The sequence below is a fragment of the Quercus robur genome, chromosome 8 (assembly GCF_932294415.1).
Source record: "Quercus robur chromosome 8, dhQueRobu3.1, whole genome shotgun sequence".
Taxonomy (NCBI): domain Eukaryota; kingdom Viridiplantae; phylum Streptophyta; class Magnoliopsida; order Fagales; family Fagaceae; genus Quercus; species Quercus robur.
In genome coordinates, this window is record NC_065541.1 from 36,166,368 (window position 1) to 36,186,653 (window position 20,286).

A 20,286-nucleotide genomic window follows, 5' to 3' on the forward strand; every position below is an offset into this window, starting at 1 on the left:
CCATGGAACATATTTACAGGGAGACTAATCAATGCACTGATGTCTTGGCAAAAATTAGATCCTTACAATCCATGAACTACTGTATTTTTTATAACTAACCGCATTAGGTGGAGTCTTTGTTTTTGTTAGCTTTTGATAAAATTGAGCCTTGTTGTAATAGTTTTATTTGTGCTTTATAAATCTATTAACTATTGACACACACAAAAAAGAAAAAGAAGAAGAGAGGGCCATGCCCAAAATCGATGAATGTTTTGATCTAATATTCCAATTGCCTGTAGTATAACTCTAAACAAAAATAACAATAACACTAGTTCTAATTGATTTTTTTTTTAAATGTGATTTATCATTTATAATTTATCTCTAGTGCTTCAATTAAAAAAGAAAAAAAATTTAAATATATCATTTCACGCTCCAATCAGGCAGAAGTGGATTTCAATTTTCTAAATTTTCAAGACATAATAAATAATCACAAAAAAAGTGATAATAATAAGCAAAAAGAAATTACCTTGAAATTGTTTTGAAATATATATGTAAAAACACTTACTATACCACTTGAACAAAACCCTTTGCTGAAATCGCCCTTTTTAAACTGCACTATTTTGGAGATAATCGTTCTTAATATGGGCAGGTTTTAGGATAACGAGGATTGTGAGAAAATTTACTAAAATTCATTTCAGTAATCTAACTTTGTTTTCATTCATTTCGGTTACTTAAATTTTAAGTTTATTCAATTAAGGTCTCTTCGTCAACTTCCATTAAAATTTTTTATCAAAAAAAATCTAGAAAAATATATATTTTTCAATCATTAATTGGATTATTTATCTTAATTTAAAAATTTTATTAAAAAAATTAAAAATTTTGAACAATTAACAATAACCCTTAACAAAGTTGCTGGAAATATTTTAATTGAATAAACTTGAAATTTAGACGACTTCAAAGATAGAGGACTGAAATTAATTATAATGAAACAAAGACTGCAAATTTTGCATTTTAATCTAATAATCATACCAAAATTGAACTTAAAAAACAAAATTTTAGTGACATGCTCAATAAAAATCTAGAAAAAAAAAATATTTTTCAATCATTAATTGAATTATTTTTCTTAATTTAAAAATTTTATTAAAAAAATTAAAAATTTTGAACAATTAACAATAACCCTTAACAAAGTTGATGGAAATATCTTAATTGAATAAACTTGAAATTTAGACGACTTCAAAGATAGATGACTGAAATTAATTATAATGAAACAAAGACTGCAAATTTTTCATTTTAATCTAAAAATTATACCAAAATTAAAGTTAAAAAACAAAATTTTAGTGACATGCTCAATTTCAGAATCAGTTTCACTAAGAGCATCCACATTGGTGGAGCTATTTTTTTAGCTATTTGGCACCATAAAAAATTACATTGTCTATTTTACCTACTCACTGTACAAAAAATTCAGTATCAGTGGATCTATTTTTGCTTTCAACACAATAAAATAATATAAATATCACAATAAAATAATATATCTACTACAATAAAATAATATATCCACTACAATAAAATCCAAAACCCACCCATCCATCAAATATCATTTCCAAAACCCTAGGAAGATTTCCACAACTTCACTTTCTTCTTCCTACTCTCATTAAACCCACCCCATATTCCCATTGATGAGTTAGAAATTTACGATTGTCATTAAGTTGAAACCGTCATTAACCAAGAGACAATGTCACGCATTTATTACGCTCATTGATGACAAAATGTAACAGACGAAGCAACAGTCACAGAATGAGTTGTGAACTTCTAACCAAGATTTTGTAACGCACTAACCGTTGAGCATAAATACAGCGATTCATTGCCCATTAATGAGGCACACAACTATAAAAGAAAAAGCAATAGAAATGAAAGGTACACACAAATACTCTACGAAAATCACTCTCCAGTCAATTCTCCCTAAAATCTTTCTCCCTTACTAACTTAAGAATCGGAGGTGGTTTGGCTAACGGCACACCGACGTGTTACTCTTCCACCCAATTCATTTTTTGCAAGTTTTCCTCCAACATAGACGACCCCGATCATAGCTTCGTCCATCTACTATGACGAAGAGCTCAACTGTTGATTTTTCGCATCATCACCCATCAAAACTAATTCCATTTTCCCAAATTCTCACCATGTGAATTCTTTTTCCATTTCCTTTCATTTCAACCTCACTTCACAATTTCGTAACCCAAATCAAATCAAATCAAAATGGAAAATTCAGAGAAGGAATCATCAACGACGATATCCAAATAGTACAGTTTCTCAAATAGACACTCACCTCGAAGTCCAAACCACTCGTCGTGGTTCGAAATTCAGCTCTTCTACATTCGGATCATGCCCTACGTGATCGACAGCGTCCCCGACCACCTCACGCTCCACCACCTTTGCCACGAGATCGACGTACCACTTGAGATTAATAATTCGCGCATTCCAACCTCTGAATCGGCTTCTTTGACCCTCCGCCACAACTACCTTGATAAGGAGTCGCCAAAGGTGACCTACATCAGCATCAATACCGTCCGCATCACTGGCGGTGTCGAATTCAAGGTCTATGAGAACCAGGACTTGGTTCTCTACAGATCTGAGAGAGAGTTCAGAGTTTGATTTGAGAAAGTAGGACTGAATTGGGTAGAGGAATAATAAAAAATATAGAAAAAAGAAAGAAAGAAAGAAATAATATTTTAATAGAAGGTGAGAATAAAAAATTATTTGTGTGTTTAGCTTTCAACTACCATGCACAATCATATATAGATGTATTCTGTAGTTATGTAGGTAAAAAATTTACCTATACTACCAGTAATATTGCACCTTTTTTATATATGGTGGTGTTAAAAATAGTTTTTTAAACTTGTTAGGACCATGTGCTAAGTGGTGCATACTTTCTGAACCCACCACGATCAATTACTTACTTACAGTCCCACACAAACAAAAATTGTGAAATTAGTAATAATAAATATTATTAAATGCACCACTTCGTCGTGTTCCGAAAATAACAATTAACTGTTTCCTTAAATTGAGTGTAAAAAAATTTGGTTGGTCCAAATATTGAACAGACATACGTGTCTCGTGGTCGTCGTTTCTTTGATTGGCAGTTGGTGGCATGGACAACACTTACTATTAACGTAACATAGGGACCCACCCTAGCCATTGGCCCATTGCCCAATAGAGTCAATTGGTACCACTACTTTTCTTCCTCTTCAACTTTGCATTCATGCAATGGAATTTTTTGCATTTCCCTTTTCATCCTCATGGAAATTTCTTTTCTTCTTTCAAAATGTGATTCTCGTTTTTACATGTGGGACATGTTTTCAACAAATATTCAACAAGCTGATCAGCCACTGTTCATTTTTTAATTTATTTTTTTATGGGTCATTTTCTAGTCTACTGCAAGTTGCAAATTTATAATATTTAACTTCATGGGGGTAATTCTCGTGTTCAAGTTTGCCAGTGTTGTTGACTTGTTGAGAGTCTTCTTGATCTTATCAGACCAGGCCAAAAACTGGGTTAGTGGGTTGCTCTTTGAACATGATGTAATGGCCTCGTTCTCTACTTTGTTGGATACCCCTTTCATTCCTAGGTCACCATTCTAGTCCTTACTAGTCTTTTCTCCATTACAACTCATATGGGTGCTCATCAAATTCTAATTTTGACCCATATTTACCCAGTTTTTGAAGCTTGAGCAATCTTAGTTTGAGCCAAGTTTGAGTCTTTACAGTGAAGAATTGGTGTGGTTGCTTAGTAACAATGAAACACTCTGTGATTCTTCTGCCACTAGTAGTTCTGATTTGGGTATTCCTTAATGGCTCTGTGTACTGCCAAGGTCCTGCTGTTGTGAACATTGGTGCAATTTTTACTTTCAATTCGGTTATTGGTAGAGCAGCCAAGGTGGCCATGGAAACAGCAGTCTTTGATGTCAATGCGGATCCAAAAATTCTCAACGGGACAGAGCTGAAGTTGATCTCGGAGGATGCAAATTGTAGTGCCTTCTTGGGGTCCGTTGGAGGTAACATTGGAAATGTCCATTTATGTTCTCTATAAAAATAAATAAATAAATAAAAATTTGCTCCTTCTTTGATATAAGTAAGCTCTTTACTTGTCTTTATGGTTCACGGGGATTTGATAAATGATTAAGATGATGCAAAGGTTGTCTTCTAATATTTTTTAGAATTCGTTTTGAGTTTTTTTTTTTCCTGCTGGAAGCGTTCAAAGCAAAGTTTTCTCTTTTATTTTAATCGTCATAATTTTAATTGTGATTTGAACTTCTAACAAAGTTTAAAATTACTGTTAATATTATCTTTACTACTATTGAATTGCCGTATTCTCTTCTATTATAATTTCCTCTTTCTTTTTTTTAAAGCATGATCTCCAATTTTGATATGCATGATTTTACATTTCCATACTGCATTTATCTGATAATAGAATTTCCCCCAATATAAGCCCTTCCTGAACTTTTTTCTATCATTCCTGCTGTCTGAGGCATTAACTTTGTCTATTACATGGTAATTTTCTGTGTGTGTGTGTATGTTTTTCTTCCATTGAAAGATGATATTTTAAATTCTATACTCAGATATAAAGTTCTTGCTACCTATTTTATCTCGTTTGCATCTTTTTCTTGGGCAGCTTTTCAGGTACTTGAGAAAGGAGTAGTGGCCATAATTGGTCCACAGTCCTCTGCTATAGCTCATATGATTTCTGAGATTGCTAATGGTCTCCGAGTGCCTCTTGTCTCATTTGCTGCCACTGATCCAAATCTTTCTGCCAGCCAATTCCCATTCTTTATTCGAAGTACACAAAGCGATTCCTACCAAATGGCTGCTGTGGCTGAATTAGTTGACTTCTACGAATGGAAAGAAGTCATTGCCATCTTTGTCGATGATGATTATGGAAGGAGCGGGATAGCTTATTTAGATGATGAACTTGAGAAGAAACAATTGAAGATTGCTTATAAATTACCTTTGCCAATCCAGTTAGATCCAGGCAACATCACCGATATGCTCAACAAATCAAAATTGCTCGGTCCTCGTGTCTATGTTGTTCATGTTGGTCCTGACCCCAGTTTGAGAATCTTCTCCATAGCTCAGCAACTTGAAATGATAACCACCAACTATGTCTGGCTTGCGACAGATTGGCTTTCTACTACCTTAGATTCATTCTCTCAAATGAATAAAACTTCACTCCGTATCCTCCAAGGGGTAGTGGGGCTTCGTCAACATATTCCAGAGTCCAGCCAGAAGAGGGCTTTTGTGTCTAGATGGAGAAAATTTCTACTAGAGGGTTTAGCACGTTCTGAGTTGAATACCTATGGATTCCAGGCTTATGACACAGTGTGGACAGCTGCATATTCAATTGATAAGTTTCTGAAAAAACAACGAAATATCACATTCTCTTCCAGTGATAAGTTGCAAAAATTTATTTCAACTAAAATGCAGATGAGGACGCTCAAAGTCTTTGATCATGGATCTCTTCTGCATGATATATTATTGAAGACAAACTTCACTGGTTTAAGTGGTCAAGTCCAATTCAATCAAGATAGTAGGAACATTGTGAGTGGTGGTTATGATGTCATTAATATCGACAATATGGCAATTCATACAGTTGGTTATTGGTCTAATTCTTCAGGCTTTTCAATTTTACCCCAAGAAAATCCCCAAATGGATCAAAAGAATTATTCCCGCCCAAATCAGAAGCTTAAAAATGTTACTTGGCCCGGTGGAAAGACAGAAAGGCCGCGTGGCTGGGTAATTGCAGACAATGGAAGACCATTGAGGATTGGAGTCCCATTTAGAGCAAGTTTTGTTGAATTTGCTACTAAAGTCAACAACAGCGATGACATGCAAGGATACTGTATTGATGTGTTCAAGGAAGCACTAAAATTAGTGCCTTATGATGTTCCTTACAAATTGGAGCCTTTTGGGGATGGCCACTCCAATCCCAGTTATGATGGGATTGTAAAGATGGTACAAAACGGGGTAAGTAAAACATATTGTTTTATATGGGGTAAGAACAAAAGAAATTTAAAAAATAACCATGCTTTGTTGGGAAAAGATGACCTACCAATACATGGAAAACATTCTGATGCATGAATTGCCTATTACGGGCTTGCCTAGAAGATACTAATTGCCAAAATTAAGTGATGAATTCAATGGCTGACCAACTGACTATTTCATTTTAGGGATTAACCATTTCATTTATACCTTGTGATGTGGAGGAGGAAAGTATGATCCATTACATGATTATGATAATCCTTTTCTGACAGCTGTGGTCTGGGTGAGATCCATATACTGGTGGTTCTCATTCTGAACTTTGCTTTTTATGTAGGTTACATTTCTTAGTAGATTGAAATTTATTACGTGCCTTTTTTTTGTTACTGAAAGTTTTGTGTCAGTCGTTTGATGCAGCTGTCGGGGACATTGCAATTGTGACAAACAGGACAAGGATTGTGGATTTTTCACAGCCTTATGCTACTACTGGTCTTGTCATAGTGGCTCCTATCCACAATTCAAAATCAAGTGCTTGGGTGTTTCTTAAACCTTTTACAGTAGAGATGTGGTGCGTTACTGCAGCTTCTTTTGTAATGATTGCAGTAGTTATTTGGATTCTTGAGCATCGAGTCAATAACGATTTCCGGGGCCCCCCTAAGAAGCAGCTTGTTACAATGTTTCTGTAAGTCATTTAAATGTTTAACAATGAAGTACATTACTATTTTTCCTACAAATTATCTTTTTGAATTTGTGTCATTATTACAGCATTCTTATTGTTATACTTGTTTTAAGTAAACTGTTTGATTGCATCACATAAACCCAATATACCCTTTAATACCCAAGATTTTAGCCTCTAATCCCAATCAATTATTTCATTTTGCAGGTTCAGCTTCTCAACATTGTTCAAGACAAATCGTAAGGAAATTGCTGACTTTGACAACCCATTAATTTCTTTATTTCTCGTTCTTTCTTAAAGCCACATATCTATCATTAAAAAGGGTAGTGGGCTTAAGGCCATCTTTGTGCTTATACAACATATGACTAAAGCTTATATCTGGGATCTTACCTCAAATTATGGATACACAAAACCCTCTGGTTTTATTAAAAACTATACAATTTACATAAATACATAGTAAGCGAAAGCAAGCTGAAATATTCCAAGCAAGGATCTTAACTTATTAGTATTTAGTAGTTATCCTTAATGTTACCTTACCTTGAATAATTCAGTAGAAAAATTTGTCTTTCCTGTTTCTAATAAATATTTCAAGGAAAGAAATGAAATAAAAGAGATCTTACTATGTTTGTTCTATTTTCACTTTGATTATGGGACTGAAATGTGGCAATTTGGAGATCAAAAAATTATATTTGAATTTGATAAGTTTTTACTTTGTATTAAATAACAGAGGAAAGTACAGAAAGCTCACTTGGAAAGATGGTGATGGTGGTGTGGCTTTTCCTATTGATGGTCATCACAGCAAGCTATACAGCAAGCTTGACTTCAATTCTCACGGTTCAGCAGCTTTCATCACCCATCACAGGAATTGATAGCTTGATTGCAAGTAATTGGCCTATTGGGTATCAAGTAGGTTCATTTGCTTATAGCTATCTGGCAGACAATCTTTACATAGCTAGGTCAAGACTCATTGAACTAGGCTCCCCAGAGGAGTATGAGAATGCACTCCGAAAAGGGCCAAAAGGTGGAGGGGTGGGAGCTATTATAGATGAGCTTCCATATGTGGACTTGTTTCTATCAAAGCAAACTGAATTTGGGATTATTGGGCAGCCATTTACCAAGAGTGGATGGGGATTTGTGAGTAGAGCTTGTCTAATGCGTGCATACATATGTGCTTATATACATATATTCATGACATATTCAAGAATGCACATGGACATGCTGGGTTTTTTTTTTTAATGAAGCATATCACATTATCTCTTCCATCATCTTTCTCCCTTCTTTTTTCACCTTCTTTGATATATGAGCTGTAACATCTCATTGTAATGATGATCTTTATATGCAATTTCTCACTTATTTTTCTCACTACCAAATCTAGGCTTTCAAGAGAGATTCCCAGCTTGCTGTTGACATTTCTACTGCAATCTTGAAACTTTCTGAGAGTGGAGAGCTTCAGAAGATCCATGAGAAGTGGTTCTGTAAGATGGGTTGTCCTGGAGAGAGGAGACAGAACTCTGAACCTAACCAACTCCACATGATCAGCTTTTGGGGTCTCTATTTATTGTGTGGTGTCTTCACTATTGGTGCCCTTCTTGTGTTTCTGCTCCAAATGGTTCGCCAGTTTGTGCGGTACAAACGACAGCAGAAGAGGTCTGATCCTCCGTCGCCTATCTCGTCAAAGCCTCACTGTTCTCAGGTCATTTACAACTTTTTTGACTTCATTGATGAGAAGGAAGAAGCTATCAAGAAAATATTTACTCAATCTGACAATCCTCCAGGTCCCGTTAGCTAATCATATGTATATATGTTCTGACTTTAAAGGCTACACCTATTTTAATTAGTGCAAGTTGAAAGTTCTGATATTGAACAAGACCCAAGTTTTTGTAGAGTATTCACATACTTCATTACAGCTAAAATGTATATACTAGTTTCCCTTGTATAGTAACAGAAAAATGGTTGCACTTTTCTTATTGCCTAAAACGGCATTAGGAACAGTGTCTTGTTCAGTTGCTTTTGTTAGTTATGGTTGTATTATCAATATAAAATCTTGTTTGGTTAGTTTGTTTGTTCTGACATATTGCCATGGGAGATTTTTCTTCTATATTTGTAGCTATTTGATTGCAGCTTCATCTTCTGCTAAACACATGGTTTCTATTTCTGAAAAATGTACGTGACACGTCTTCTGGGTCCACAACTGCTTTGGACATCAAAAATCCAAAGCTCAAGATATTGGGGGAGCAATCATATCATATCATTTGCTGTTCTTGGATTTTGTGGTCATTTCATTGCATGGTTGAAAAAATTCTAGTAAACCTATTTTGAAGTTTAGATGTATTTGGTAGCACTTCCCTGAATGCAAGCTTGACTCCAACTGCATTCCCTGCTGTCCTCTGGAGCTCAAAACCTAAGGAGCTGCATCTTTTTTGTCTTTTTTCCTTATAGTTTCTTTTTTAAAAGAACTTTTTGGCCATATTATATATGAATAAGGCCGTAAATGAACTGTGTTGTTTATGAATAGATTGGGTTCAACTCAAGGAAAAGTTTGTTTGTATTTATTTATTTAACAACTAAGTCAATCTCAAGCCTAAATTTAGACTCAACTATTAAAGAAGCCAAGTCCAAACATAATAATGCGCTCATAAGTATAAGGTTGATTTATGTATATATAATATTATGTATTTAGATGTATAAATATTTCAAATATATTTATGTATATTTAAGATTAAATTATGTAAGTTTGTAAATAAGTTTATAAGATATAAAATTATTTATTTGTAATTTATTGATGATTAAATGGTTAATGGTGTGGTAAAATTATAAACATTTTTTAACAATAAAGGATCAGTGAATCTTAAGTTCATCAGCAAAAATCATTCTATCTAATTAACTTAATAATATAATTTTAAAAGTAAATTCTATTAACATACCCTAAGGTTTGGGTTACTGCTAACCAGGTTCAAGATATTTTAAAACTGACTAATTTGATCCCTAAATCCAACTTGGTCCCTAAGACAATTGAGAAAAATGAGTAATGAACCAAACAATGCATAGGGACTAAGTTGGCTTTAGGGACTAAATTGGTCAGTTTTAAAATGTCTTGGACCTGGTTGACATTACCCCAAACCTCAAGGTGTGTTAATAGAATTTACCCTAATTTTAATTTTAATTTAATTGTTAATTATTAGTATAGATATGTAAATGGGCAGATTATCTCTGTGTGTGTGTGTAAAGGGGTGAAAAACAAATTAGTTGTGGTGTTTACTATATTTGAGAAAATAATAAGTTAATCAAGTCTCTCATTAACAAGTTCAAATTTGTTTGAATATAAAATGAACAAAACTTAAATATGTAATTTAGTTTGGTATTGATAAAAACTAATAAATTCAAGCTCAGCTTGTATTTGAAATACTAAAATGAGAGTTCAACCCTACACATGAAACTAAATCAACTTTCAATTATTCTAATCTTTCAAGTGGAAACTTGTTCTATACAAAACGTGTTTTTTGGCTTGTCCCGGTCAAAGGAATAGATTTTTCAGCTAGAAGGCAGTGAATTCGGTAGCCCCAATGGCAATTTTTAGACAGCTTGCAATTTAGTTTTTTATTATTATTTAATACTCAGAAAAATAGTTGGGTGAATGAGATTTTATTGATAGGATTATAATTGTGTATTTAGTGTCTACTCTTTTATTTGAAAAATAAAATAAAATAAAATCTTATTGGAGGATGTAAATATAGGTGTTTGGTAAGAGTATTTAAATATAGTTTTTTGTTTTGCAGTCTTGAAAATGGTAGGTCTCACACTTGAATTTATTGTTTGGCTAATATTTTCTAAATACAGTTTTCAAAAAACTGTATCTTATTTTCTTGATTTAAAACAGGATTTTGCAAACGGCTTAAAAGGTGTTTTCAGGATACAGAAAATGTTTTTAATGACATAGTTGTAAATAAATTGAAAACAGTGGACTTCACATATTTGTCCAATCTCTTTTATCTATTAAATTTAGGAGTTTATCTTTATCATAAAAAGAATTCTCCCACTTCAAATTTGAAATTATCATTAAAATAAAAATAAAAATAAAAAAACATGATGAGCTTTATTCCCTTATCATTATCTACCAATAAAAAGTATTCTACAGGTTCTATACGTTACCTTTTGTAAATTTTTTTTTTTTTTAAATCTCAAAAATAGAAATAGTCTCCCAAACAATTACTGGGATATTTTTGTTTTTAGTATTTTGAAAATTTTTCTTAAAAATTGGAGCCAAACACGTAAAATATAAAAATTACCATCTAAAAACTAATTTCAAGTTCAATTTTTTGAAAATTGTTTTTATGCTGTTTGGAAAACAAAAACAAAAATCCTTCTACCAATTAGGTACTAAACTTTTACATTCAATCTTTATTGAATGTGTACACACACTTGTGACCTATTTGGGTAATAAATTTAAAAAAAAAAAAAAAAAAAAAAAAAAAAAAAAAAACACATGTATATGTTAGGAATTGAGATATGTTAGGGACTAAGATCGGTGCAATTGCGCTGTGCAGTTCACCCTCATCCTCCTTCTTTTTTTTAACTCATTTTTTTTTATATTCAATGGTATAGATTTAAAGTTGTTTTTTGCAACTTTAAATCTCAGCCATTTATACCAATTAATCTCAATCCATATATTAGATTAGATTATTTTATTGTAAGAAAACTAACGAAAGATGGCTTCTTAATATTATTATGTTTATATCTATTAAGTTTTTTTTTTTTTTTTTTTTTTTAGCTTGAGAGTTTTATTTTGTGATTTTTTTTTTTTTTTTTTTTTGGGTATCAATATTTTACCAGTCATTGACGTTGAAGGACTTTTTAGCATTTAGATAAATCTAAAACTGTTAAATTGGAGGGGTGAAAAGTAAAGGAATGGAAAACAATTTTTTTTTTTTTGAGAAAGAGGAATGGAAAACAATTGAAACTTAACTTTATTTTAAAATCAATATCACACTTTGATATTCATTATGCATTTGTTTCATACATTCATTGTCTATGCACATCTTATTTCCTTACATTAATAAATGGGGAGGAATCACTGTGCACCCTTAATGTGATGGTCACTCCATCAGGACCATCAGTATAAGTGCTCGTGATGTGGAGGATAAGAGTTTGAGTTCAAATCTCTATGAATGAGTTTTGCACACATATACAATTTAAATTAAATTAGAGTAAAATTTATATTTTGTTTTAAAAAATTTAAAATAAAATAAAATAAAAATAAGTGAGGAGGAAAAATCAAAACCCAACAAATAATACTTTGCTATAAAACTCTTAACTTAAATTTTACTTCTAGAGTTGGAGTTCCTTTTATTAATTTTCTTAATCAGTTTTGAAAGGTAAGATTTTTTTTTTATTCTAATAAAATTTATTATTGTCTTTTTTTTTTTTTTCTCCTACTATTGTTTCTCCTTGAACATATAGAGTAAGAATTCTGTCTAGTGAGGATTAAACGGAATACCTAACCAACATGTGATCATTGTTAAACATATGTTGTGTCATGTTATTGTTGCATCTAATTCTCTAAAGCATGCATGGACACAAGCCATATACAAATACATATTTTCAACATTCTTTAGAGAAAAAAAAAGTGTGTAGATATTTTCTTTTTAAGGCACACCCGGATGCACCCATTGGCTTACGCAATTTTGACTTATTGAACCCATCACCTAACCCATCCCTGAAAGTTGAATTCATATGCCACTCTTCAGTGGTGCGTGGCCAAGGGGAAGGAACCAATTGATCGGATGTCTCAAGCAATCATGCATTTAAGACCATATGTCTCCCATACCTCCGGACAATCAAACAGTTCATAATATGTTAAGAAAATACACTAAATTACACTTTCACCCTTTAAACTTTGAGAATTTTTTCATTTATCTTTTTTGTAACAGTCACATTTTTATGTATTGGCTTATCCAATATTAAAACACTTTATATGTATTTGAGTCTTAATTTCTAACGTGTTCAAGAAGACATTGAAGTTATCAAACAAATGGTATTATTGACCCAAAAAAAAACTAAATCTACAGGTCCCAATACCCATCGACCAGTGGCAGCTCCACTTGTATGTGAGGGTGGTCACAAGACTACCCTCACTTGCCAATTTTTTATTTTTATTTTTATTTTTTATACTTAACTATATATATATATATATATAATTAGTTTAAATTAATCTGTTCAGTGACTACCCTGACTTTAAAAAAAATGTATATATATATTTACAAAAAAAAAAAAAAAATTATATACTTATTAACTTATTTTAACCACCCTAATAAAAATGTTAAACAACTTAACCTGAGAATCACAAGAATTTGAATTCAACAAAAATAATAACATCCACAATATTTTGACAATAAATCTTATGTAGTAAGCTATTACAAATTCTAAGTTGGGCTCAATATTGACATGTTTTACCCACCAATAACAGCTTGTTGCATAAGATTTGTTATGAAATTGTTGTGATCACTTTTTTATTCTTATATCAGCATTTTCAATTTCCACTTTATCTCTTCTTAGCATTTTTTTTTTCCTCTTTGCAAGTACAAAAAATTGTAATATTTCATGTATTTGCATGTTTTTTTTTTTTTTTTTGGTGATGTTGATATATTCAAGTTGTTTCTTTATTAAATTTTGTATAATTTAAGTTTCTTAGTGACCACTCTAAAAAAAATTCCTAAAGCTGCCCCTGCATCGACCTATCTCGAATTAATGAAACTCGAAACCTGTCTTGATACCTTTCAATTTGTTTAGATACGAGATTTTTGTTTAAACAAAATTTAACTACAAAATTGGTTATAACTTAAGGTTACAACCTTACTTAATATCTTTTTATTGAAAGTGAATTTTGGCAAATCCACCATTGGATTACATCTTTTTATTATATTCTCTATACTTGCAAAATTTCTAGAAAATTGAAGATCAATAGCTATGTGATCAATAAATTATTTAAATTGCAAGTTTTTATAGTTTAAAATTATTCATAAAATATAAGCTTATAAATCATATAGTAAATAATATCAAATTGATACAAAATTTTACATATGTATTAAAAGTGTAAAGAACGTACAATTCAACGATTATATTTCAAAATATATAATAATTTCTATTTTATTGAATAAGATTGTAACGATTACAACTAATTTTGTAACTAAACTTTGTCATTATTTGTTTTAGCTAGCAACATCTATGAAAATATCTATGAACGAGGACAAATGAAATAATGGATACAGGTTCTTTATAACCATGAAAAAAATATATATATTGTATTTTTTTTTCCCCTTAGAATCTCTGCCTACCTCATATTAGAGAACCAATCTAGGAAAATATCTATGAACGAGGACAAATGAAATAATGGTTACCAGCTTTGACTGGCCAGATTCTTCATAACAATCAAACTGAGGAAAGAGTTATAAATCGGCCTTCGCTTTTGCTTTATAATGTTTTTGGGCCATCATGTTGTCTAAGAATCTTTGTGAATTATGCATAAGATGCCAACAAAAGTCATTTCTGAGTTTCATATTAGTGGAAGAAGCTTTGTCGGTTCTAATATGAAACGGCTGTGGGCACATAAAGACCATGTTAGCAAAGCAAACGCTGCACTGTTCTAGAATCTGGTTCTGAAGTCCTAATCTCTCTCTCTTAATTTTTCCATCCCCAGAGGGGTCTCTGACGAGGAACGCACATGCTATAGTCGTCTGCTTTACTTTTCTTTCTATCTTTTTTCTTTTAAATTTTTTTCAAAAACGTGACTATGTGAAATTGACTCCAATTAGGCCTTTTTTTCAAAATCAAAAAATTAAAAAAATAAAAAAAATAAAAAGAAAAGAAAGAAGAGGGACGTAATCACTTATGTCTCTGTTGCATAATGTTAAGGTCACAGACTCAATATTTTTTTATTAGAAGTGAATTTTGATAAATTTACCATTAGATTATATATTCTTTTTATATTTTTCGGTCTTACAAAATTTCTAAAAAATTAAAAATCAATAACTATATCATCAATAAATTGTTTAAATTATAAGTTTTTGTAGTTTAAAATTGTGCACAAAATATAGACTTATAAATCATATAGTAAATAATATCTAATTGATATAAAATTAGATATGTATATTAATTGCATAAAAAATATTAAATTTAACAATTAAAATTTTAAAATATATAATAATATTTATTTATTAAATAATATTATAATAATTAATTATAATTAATTTTGTAACTAAATTTTATTTTTTGTGGTATTAATGGCATTGAAGTGTCAACTTTTGCGGATTATGATAAAGTGAGTCTTCTAGCACTCGCTTTGGAAACTGCTTTCTAAATAAGATTCCTATATGAGTTACTAAACTGACCGTCTACGTCTTTGTTGATTCTAAGAAATACAATTGGATAGGTGGCTTTTTGTGTTGAGTCATTGGGGGATTTGACGTAGCATACCCATTTAAGAATAATTTTATAGATACCAACTACACAGTTCACACGCAAGGGGTTTAGTAATGGCATATAGTCCACAGCCCAATAAGATGAGTGATTGATTAGGGTAATCACTAGTAAGAAGTGACATCCATGGAACTAGAATTTAAAGTCGAAGAGGGCAAATAAAATTTTCTTGAAATGACAAATATAATTTTTCTTGGATTTATTTTCAAAATTCTTAAATATATACCTAATATTTAATATTTTTAATAAAATTGAGAGGAGGGCCACAACCACCCTCAACCCCAACATGGTTCCATCCTTGGTGACATCGTTTTCATGATAGTGAAGAATTTTTTTTTTTAAGAAAATAGTGAAATTTTTTTTATTTTTTTTTCGCTAACCATGGTGAAGATGTTTATTATAGACTTGAGGAGACCAAAAGATATTTTAATTAATATAGTAATCAATTGTCATTTGTCACGATCAGAAACATGGAATTAGTTATCTGTTATTTCTATATACCAACTTTTGGATTTTCATTTATTCTATACAAGAACTAGAAGGTCAGCAGAGATACATTGTACGTTTGACTCTTTTACATGGTTCAAATTAAAACTTAGAGGATACAGTTAATTCTAGGGAAAATCTTATATGCGTCAAGGACATGAGATACTATTTTTTAATGTTAATACAAGTGAGTTAAGTGACAGGTTCAAATTATATAAATAATCATACACATTAATTGATAGCCACCTTGTGGTTATGAGATGTGACTTCTATTATTTTAACATTTTTTCTTCAATCACATTAGTTGTCGCAACTTAGTGACATGTGTAACTTAATGAATTAGTTTAGAATGGATTAATCACTTTTTGTCCCCTATTCACCTTGACTCACCAACTTTTATTTAATTTTTATATATTAGTTTGCAAAATTTGAAATTTTTAAGAATATGACATTTCAAAAAAAATATGTATTGTAGGGGTAAAAGACCAGGGAGTCCACACCAATATACACTTTGGGCCAAGAGCCCAGTCCAAGGGAGAACCCCTCCTCGGCCATGGGAAGAACCCCTCCTCGACCAGGTGTGGCCGAGAACAAAGGAAACTGCCTATCACTAAGAGTGGCACTCCGGGTCATTCCATGAAATAGGAAAAGTACTAAAACAGAAAAGGACAACGGAAAGAATAGAAATATCTAAGGGAAAACTGTCATTATTGCATTCAGTGTTTTGTACCTAACAGAGCCATGCTTTTTTGCCTTTACAACTACTCCCAACAACTTTGGGAAGGGGCTGATGGGACAAATATCAGCACTATGAATCTAAATCGGGAGGAAGGAAACTAATAAAAAAGGGGAGAAAGGAGGCAATGAGAAAGGCTCTGGAACCCTTACCACTCAATGTATACTAGAAAAAGCTCCTCGGATTGTGCCGAGGACCAACCTTCCTTGATAAACTCAGTTCATCTTTACTTGACTGTCATAAACACCATATTAACTGTTACCCATGCATTAAGGCATAACTCTTCGACCCACTCTCTACAAATTTATTGTATTGGACTCACAGATCCAAGATCCCATACATCTTGGGTTTGGTTTGAAGTAAGGCAATGAGGAAGGCTCTGGAACCCCTACCACTCAACGTATACTAGAAAAAGCTCCTCGGATTGTGCCGAGGACCAACCTTCCTTGATAAACTCAGTTCATTTTTGCTTGACTGTCATGAACACCATATTAACTGTTACCCATGCACTAAGACCTAACTCTTCAACCCACTATCTACAAATTTATTGTATTGGGCTCACAGGTCCAAGATCTCATACATCTTGGGTTTGGGCTGCAAAATGTGACCTTACAATTGACGTTGTCTGTGGGAAGAGTTTGTGCATTAGTGAATGCAACGGTTAATCATGGTGGGATCAAGCTCCTATCAGTAAGAGTCCCTCGATAAGACCATTTTGGTGGTGGTGCATGCTACACGAAAGTTTCCCCATTATTTCCAAGAACACATCGTTGTTGTCATAACTCAGCTTCTACTCAGGTCTACACTTCGAAGTACTGATTACGCAGGAAGGATTACTAAATGGGTGTAGTTCTAGGGGCTTCTGACATCAAGTATATGCCCTGTACACTTGTCAAGGGGCTAGTTCTCGCGGGTCTAGTAGCCCGGTTCGCTGAATTCCCATCGGAGAAAGAAGCCGAGGGTCAAAGCATGGATGGAGAAGCGGTTAAATAGAACCTTAGCTATGTCGGGTCTTCGGACCTCCTGCTTTGGGGAAATTAACACGCACCGAAATCTTCTGAGGTGGTTAAACAGAACCTTGGCTATGTTGGGTCCTCGGACCTCCTGCTTTGGGGAAATTAACACACACCGAAATCTTCTGAAATGGTTAAACAAAATCTTAGCTATGTCGGGTCCTCGGACCTCCTGCTTTGGGAAAATTAACACGCATTGACATCTTTTGAAGTGGTTAAACAGAACCTTGACTATGTCGGGTCCTCAAACCTCCTGCTTTGGGGAAATTAACACGCACTGAAATCTTCTGAAGCGGTTAAACAGAACCTTGGCTATGTCGGGTCCTCAGACCTCCTGCTTTGGGGAAATTAACATGCACCAAAATCTTCTGAAGCGGTTAAACAGAACCTTGGCTATGTCGGGTCCTCGAACCTCCTGCTTTGGGGAAATTAACACACACTGAAATCTTCTGAAGTGGTTAAACAAAACCTTAGCTATGTCGGGTCCTCGGACCTCTTGCTTTGGGAAAATTAACACGCACTGAAATCTTTTCGAGCGGTTAAACATAATCTTGGCTATGTCAGGTCCTTGGACCTCCTGCTTTGGGGAAATTAACAAGCACTGAAATCTTCTGAAGCGGTTAAACAGAACCTTGGCTATGTCGGGTCCTCGGACCTCCTACTTCGGGGAAATTAACATGCACTGAAATCTTTTGGAGTGGTTAAACAGAACCTTGACTATGTCAAGTCCTCGGACCTCCTGCTTTGGGGAAATTAACACGCATTAAAATCTTTTGAAGCGGTTAAATAGAACCTTAACTATGTCGGGTCCCCAGACCTCCTGCTTCAGGGAAATTAACATGCACTGAAATCTTTTGGAGCGGTTAAACAGAAACTTGGCTATGTCGGGTCCTCGGACCTCTTGCTTTAGGGAAATTAACATGCACTGAAATCTTCTAAAGCGGTTAAACAGAACCTTAACTATGTCGAGTCCTCAAACCTCCTGCTTTGGGGAAATTAACATGCACTAAAATCTTTTGAAGCGGTTAAACAGAACCTTAACTATGTCGGGTCCTCGGACCTCCTGCTTTGGGGAAATTAACACACACTGACAACTTTCTAAATGACTAAGCTGGACTCAATCATGCCTCGGTCCTCGGACCAAATGATGTGGGAAGGCTAACACTCTGTGACAACTTTTAAAATGCTTAGACAGAACCTAGCGCATGCCTGAGTCCTCGAACCAAACGCTTAAGGGAAGTTAACACTATAACATCATCGTAAATGTTGAAAAGAACCTTTGTACCCGGTAGTCCCCTCAGACCGCTTACTTAAAATTAAACGTTCTTTGATGGTTGTGCTGTTCGCAGTATAAAGCACACGGTTATTTTCCTGATTTGTCCTACATAGTTAACTTATTGAAAGTTAGCAGTCGGGTGCCCGTCAGTTTTGATAAACTCAGGGTGACAACTTTTCATTACCATCAACAACATCAATTCTAAGTACTATTTGAAAGAAAAATACCAACGCACCCATTCACGAAATAATTATTGCAGAAAAGGAAAGATTCGTAAAATATAATGCAGTTATCTTTTTTATTAAATAGAGGGAAAGTACATCATATACAAAAGGGCTTAGGCAAGCCTGTAATTATAAAAAGCAGTCTATAAGAACAGTAAATCCACAATCTTGTTCTAGCAGCAATCAAACCAGTATGGAAGGTACCGGCGATAAGAAGGAAGAAGAAGCTGGAGTGCTTGATGGACCCCTCTTCTCCTAACTACTAGATGTTCTGATATCAAGGCTGAAAGGCAGAACACCTGCCTACCCACGTTCTTGTTGGTTTGCTTGATCAACCTTAGTCCGTCTCCACATCTGCGCACATGTGACACACGGCGCCGGGTGAAACCCAAATTTTATCGCACCAAAAATCTGATGTGGTCTACACCTGCTTTGGGTTTTGGCTGCAAGAAAAGAGATTTCTTTCTTGCTCGGTTGAAAGGAAGAAATGTCTTTGGCCTCTGCTTCCCTTGCCTTAACTGTGTCATCCTAAATCCTGGCAACGTCCTCAGCTTCTGAAGAGGGCTTGGTTCCCTCACCCTTACTTTTATCCTTGGCCACCTCATTCCCTAGACCTTAATCAACACCTTGGTGGGGCCCTTGGGAACATTTGAAGAGTTAAGAGCCTGAAACTCCCATAGAACTCAAGGATCTGTAAATGAAGAGGAACGACCCCCCCTATGTGTCTTATATAGGAGGCAAACCCGATGGCAATTAATTCGCCCGAATCTCAAAGAAAGAATTACAAGCGAAATAAATCTCACTCAATTTCCAAAGCAGTCTTCAGCTGTTGGATTTGCATCACCTCGTAAAAAGACCTTAATGAAAGCGCGCCTCGTGTACCGAACGGCAGGAATGCAACTTGGATAAACTAAAAGAATGTCTTACAATCAGACATAGTGTAAAATGGGTGCGAAAGAACTATCATCACATCGGGATCCTCCTTTCCACCCATGGGGAAGAAAAGAAGAATCTCAAGGGGCTATTGTAGGGGTAACAGACCAGGGAGCCCACACCAATATACACGTTAGCCCAAAGGCCCAATCCAAGGGAGAACCCCTCCTCGGCCATGGGAAGAACCCCTCCTCGGCCAGGTGTGGCCGAGGACAAAGGGAACGGCCTATCACTGAGTGTGGCACTCCGGGTCATTCCATGGAATAGGAAAAGTACTAAGACAGAAAAGGACAACGGAAATAATAGAAATATCTAAAGGAAAGCTACCATTATTGCATTCAGTGCTCTGTACCTGACAGAGTCATGCTTTTCTGCCTTTACAACCACTCCCAACAACTTTGGGGAGGGACTGATGGAACAAGTATCAGCACTATGAATCTAAATCGAGAGGAAGGAAACTAATAA

The 20,286-nt window shown here is 34.0% G+C and overlaps 1 protein-coding gene across 1 annotated transcript; it reads left to right on the forward strand.

Annotated features, from left to right (window-relative positions):
• The first annotated feature begins 3,302 nt into the window (after window positions 1-3,302).
• Window positions 3,303-8,736, forward strand: LOC126695359 (glutamate receptor 3.7). Its single transcript, XM_050392068.1, has 6 exons — window positions 3,303-4,027; window positions 4,645-5,993; window positions 6,410-6,687; window positions 6,889-6,920; window positions 7,409-7,815; window positions 8,057-8,736. The coding sequence occupies exons 1-6, from the start codon at window positions 3,769-3,771 to the stop codon at window positions 8,468-8,470; spliced, it is 2,739 nt and encodes a 912-aa protein (XP_050248025.1). The 5' UTR covers window positions 3,303-3,768; the 3' UTR covers window positions 8,471-8,736.
• Window positions 8,737-20,286: the final 11,550 nt, after the last annotated feature.

Coding starts and splice junctions, on each gene's coding strand:
- LOC126695359 (XM_050392068.1), top strand. CDS start 3,769: ATGAAACACTCTGTGATTCTTCTGCCACTAGTAGTTCTGATTTGGGTA. Junction 6,921..7,408: donor AACATTGTTCAAGACAAATC/GTAAGGAAATTG, acceptor ATTAAATAACAG/AGGAAAGTACAGAAAGCTCA. Junction 7,816..8,056: donor CCAAGAGTGGATGGGGATTT/GTGAGTAGAGCT, acceptor TACCAAATCTAG/GCTTTCAAGAGAGATTCCCA.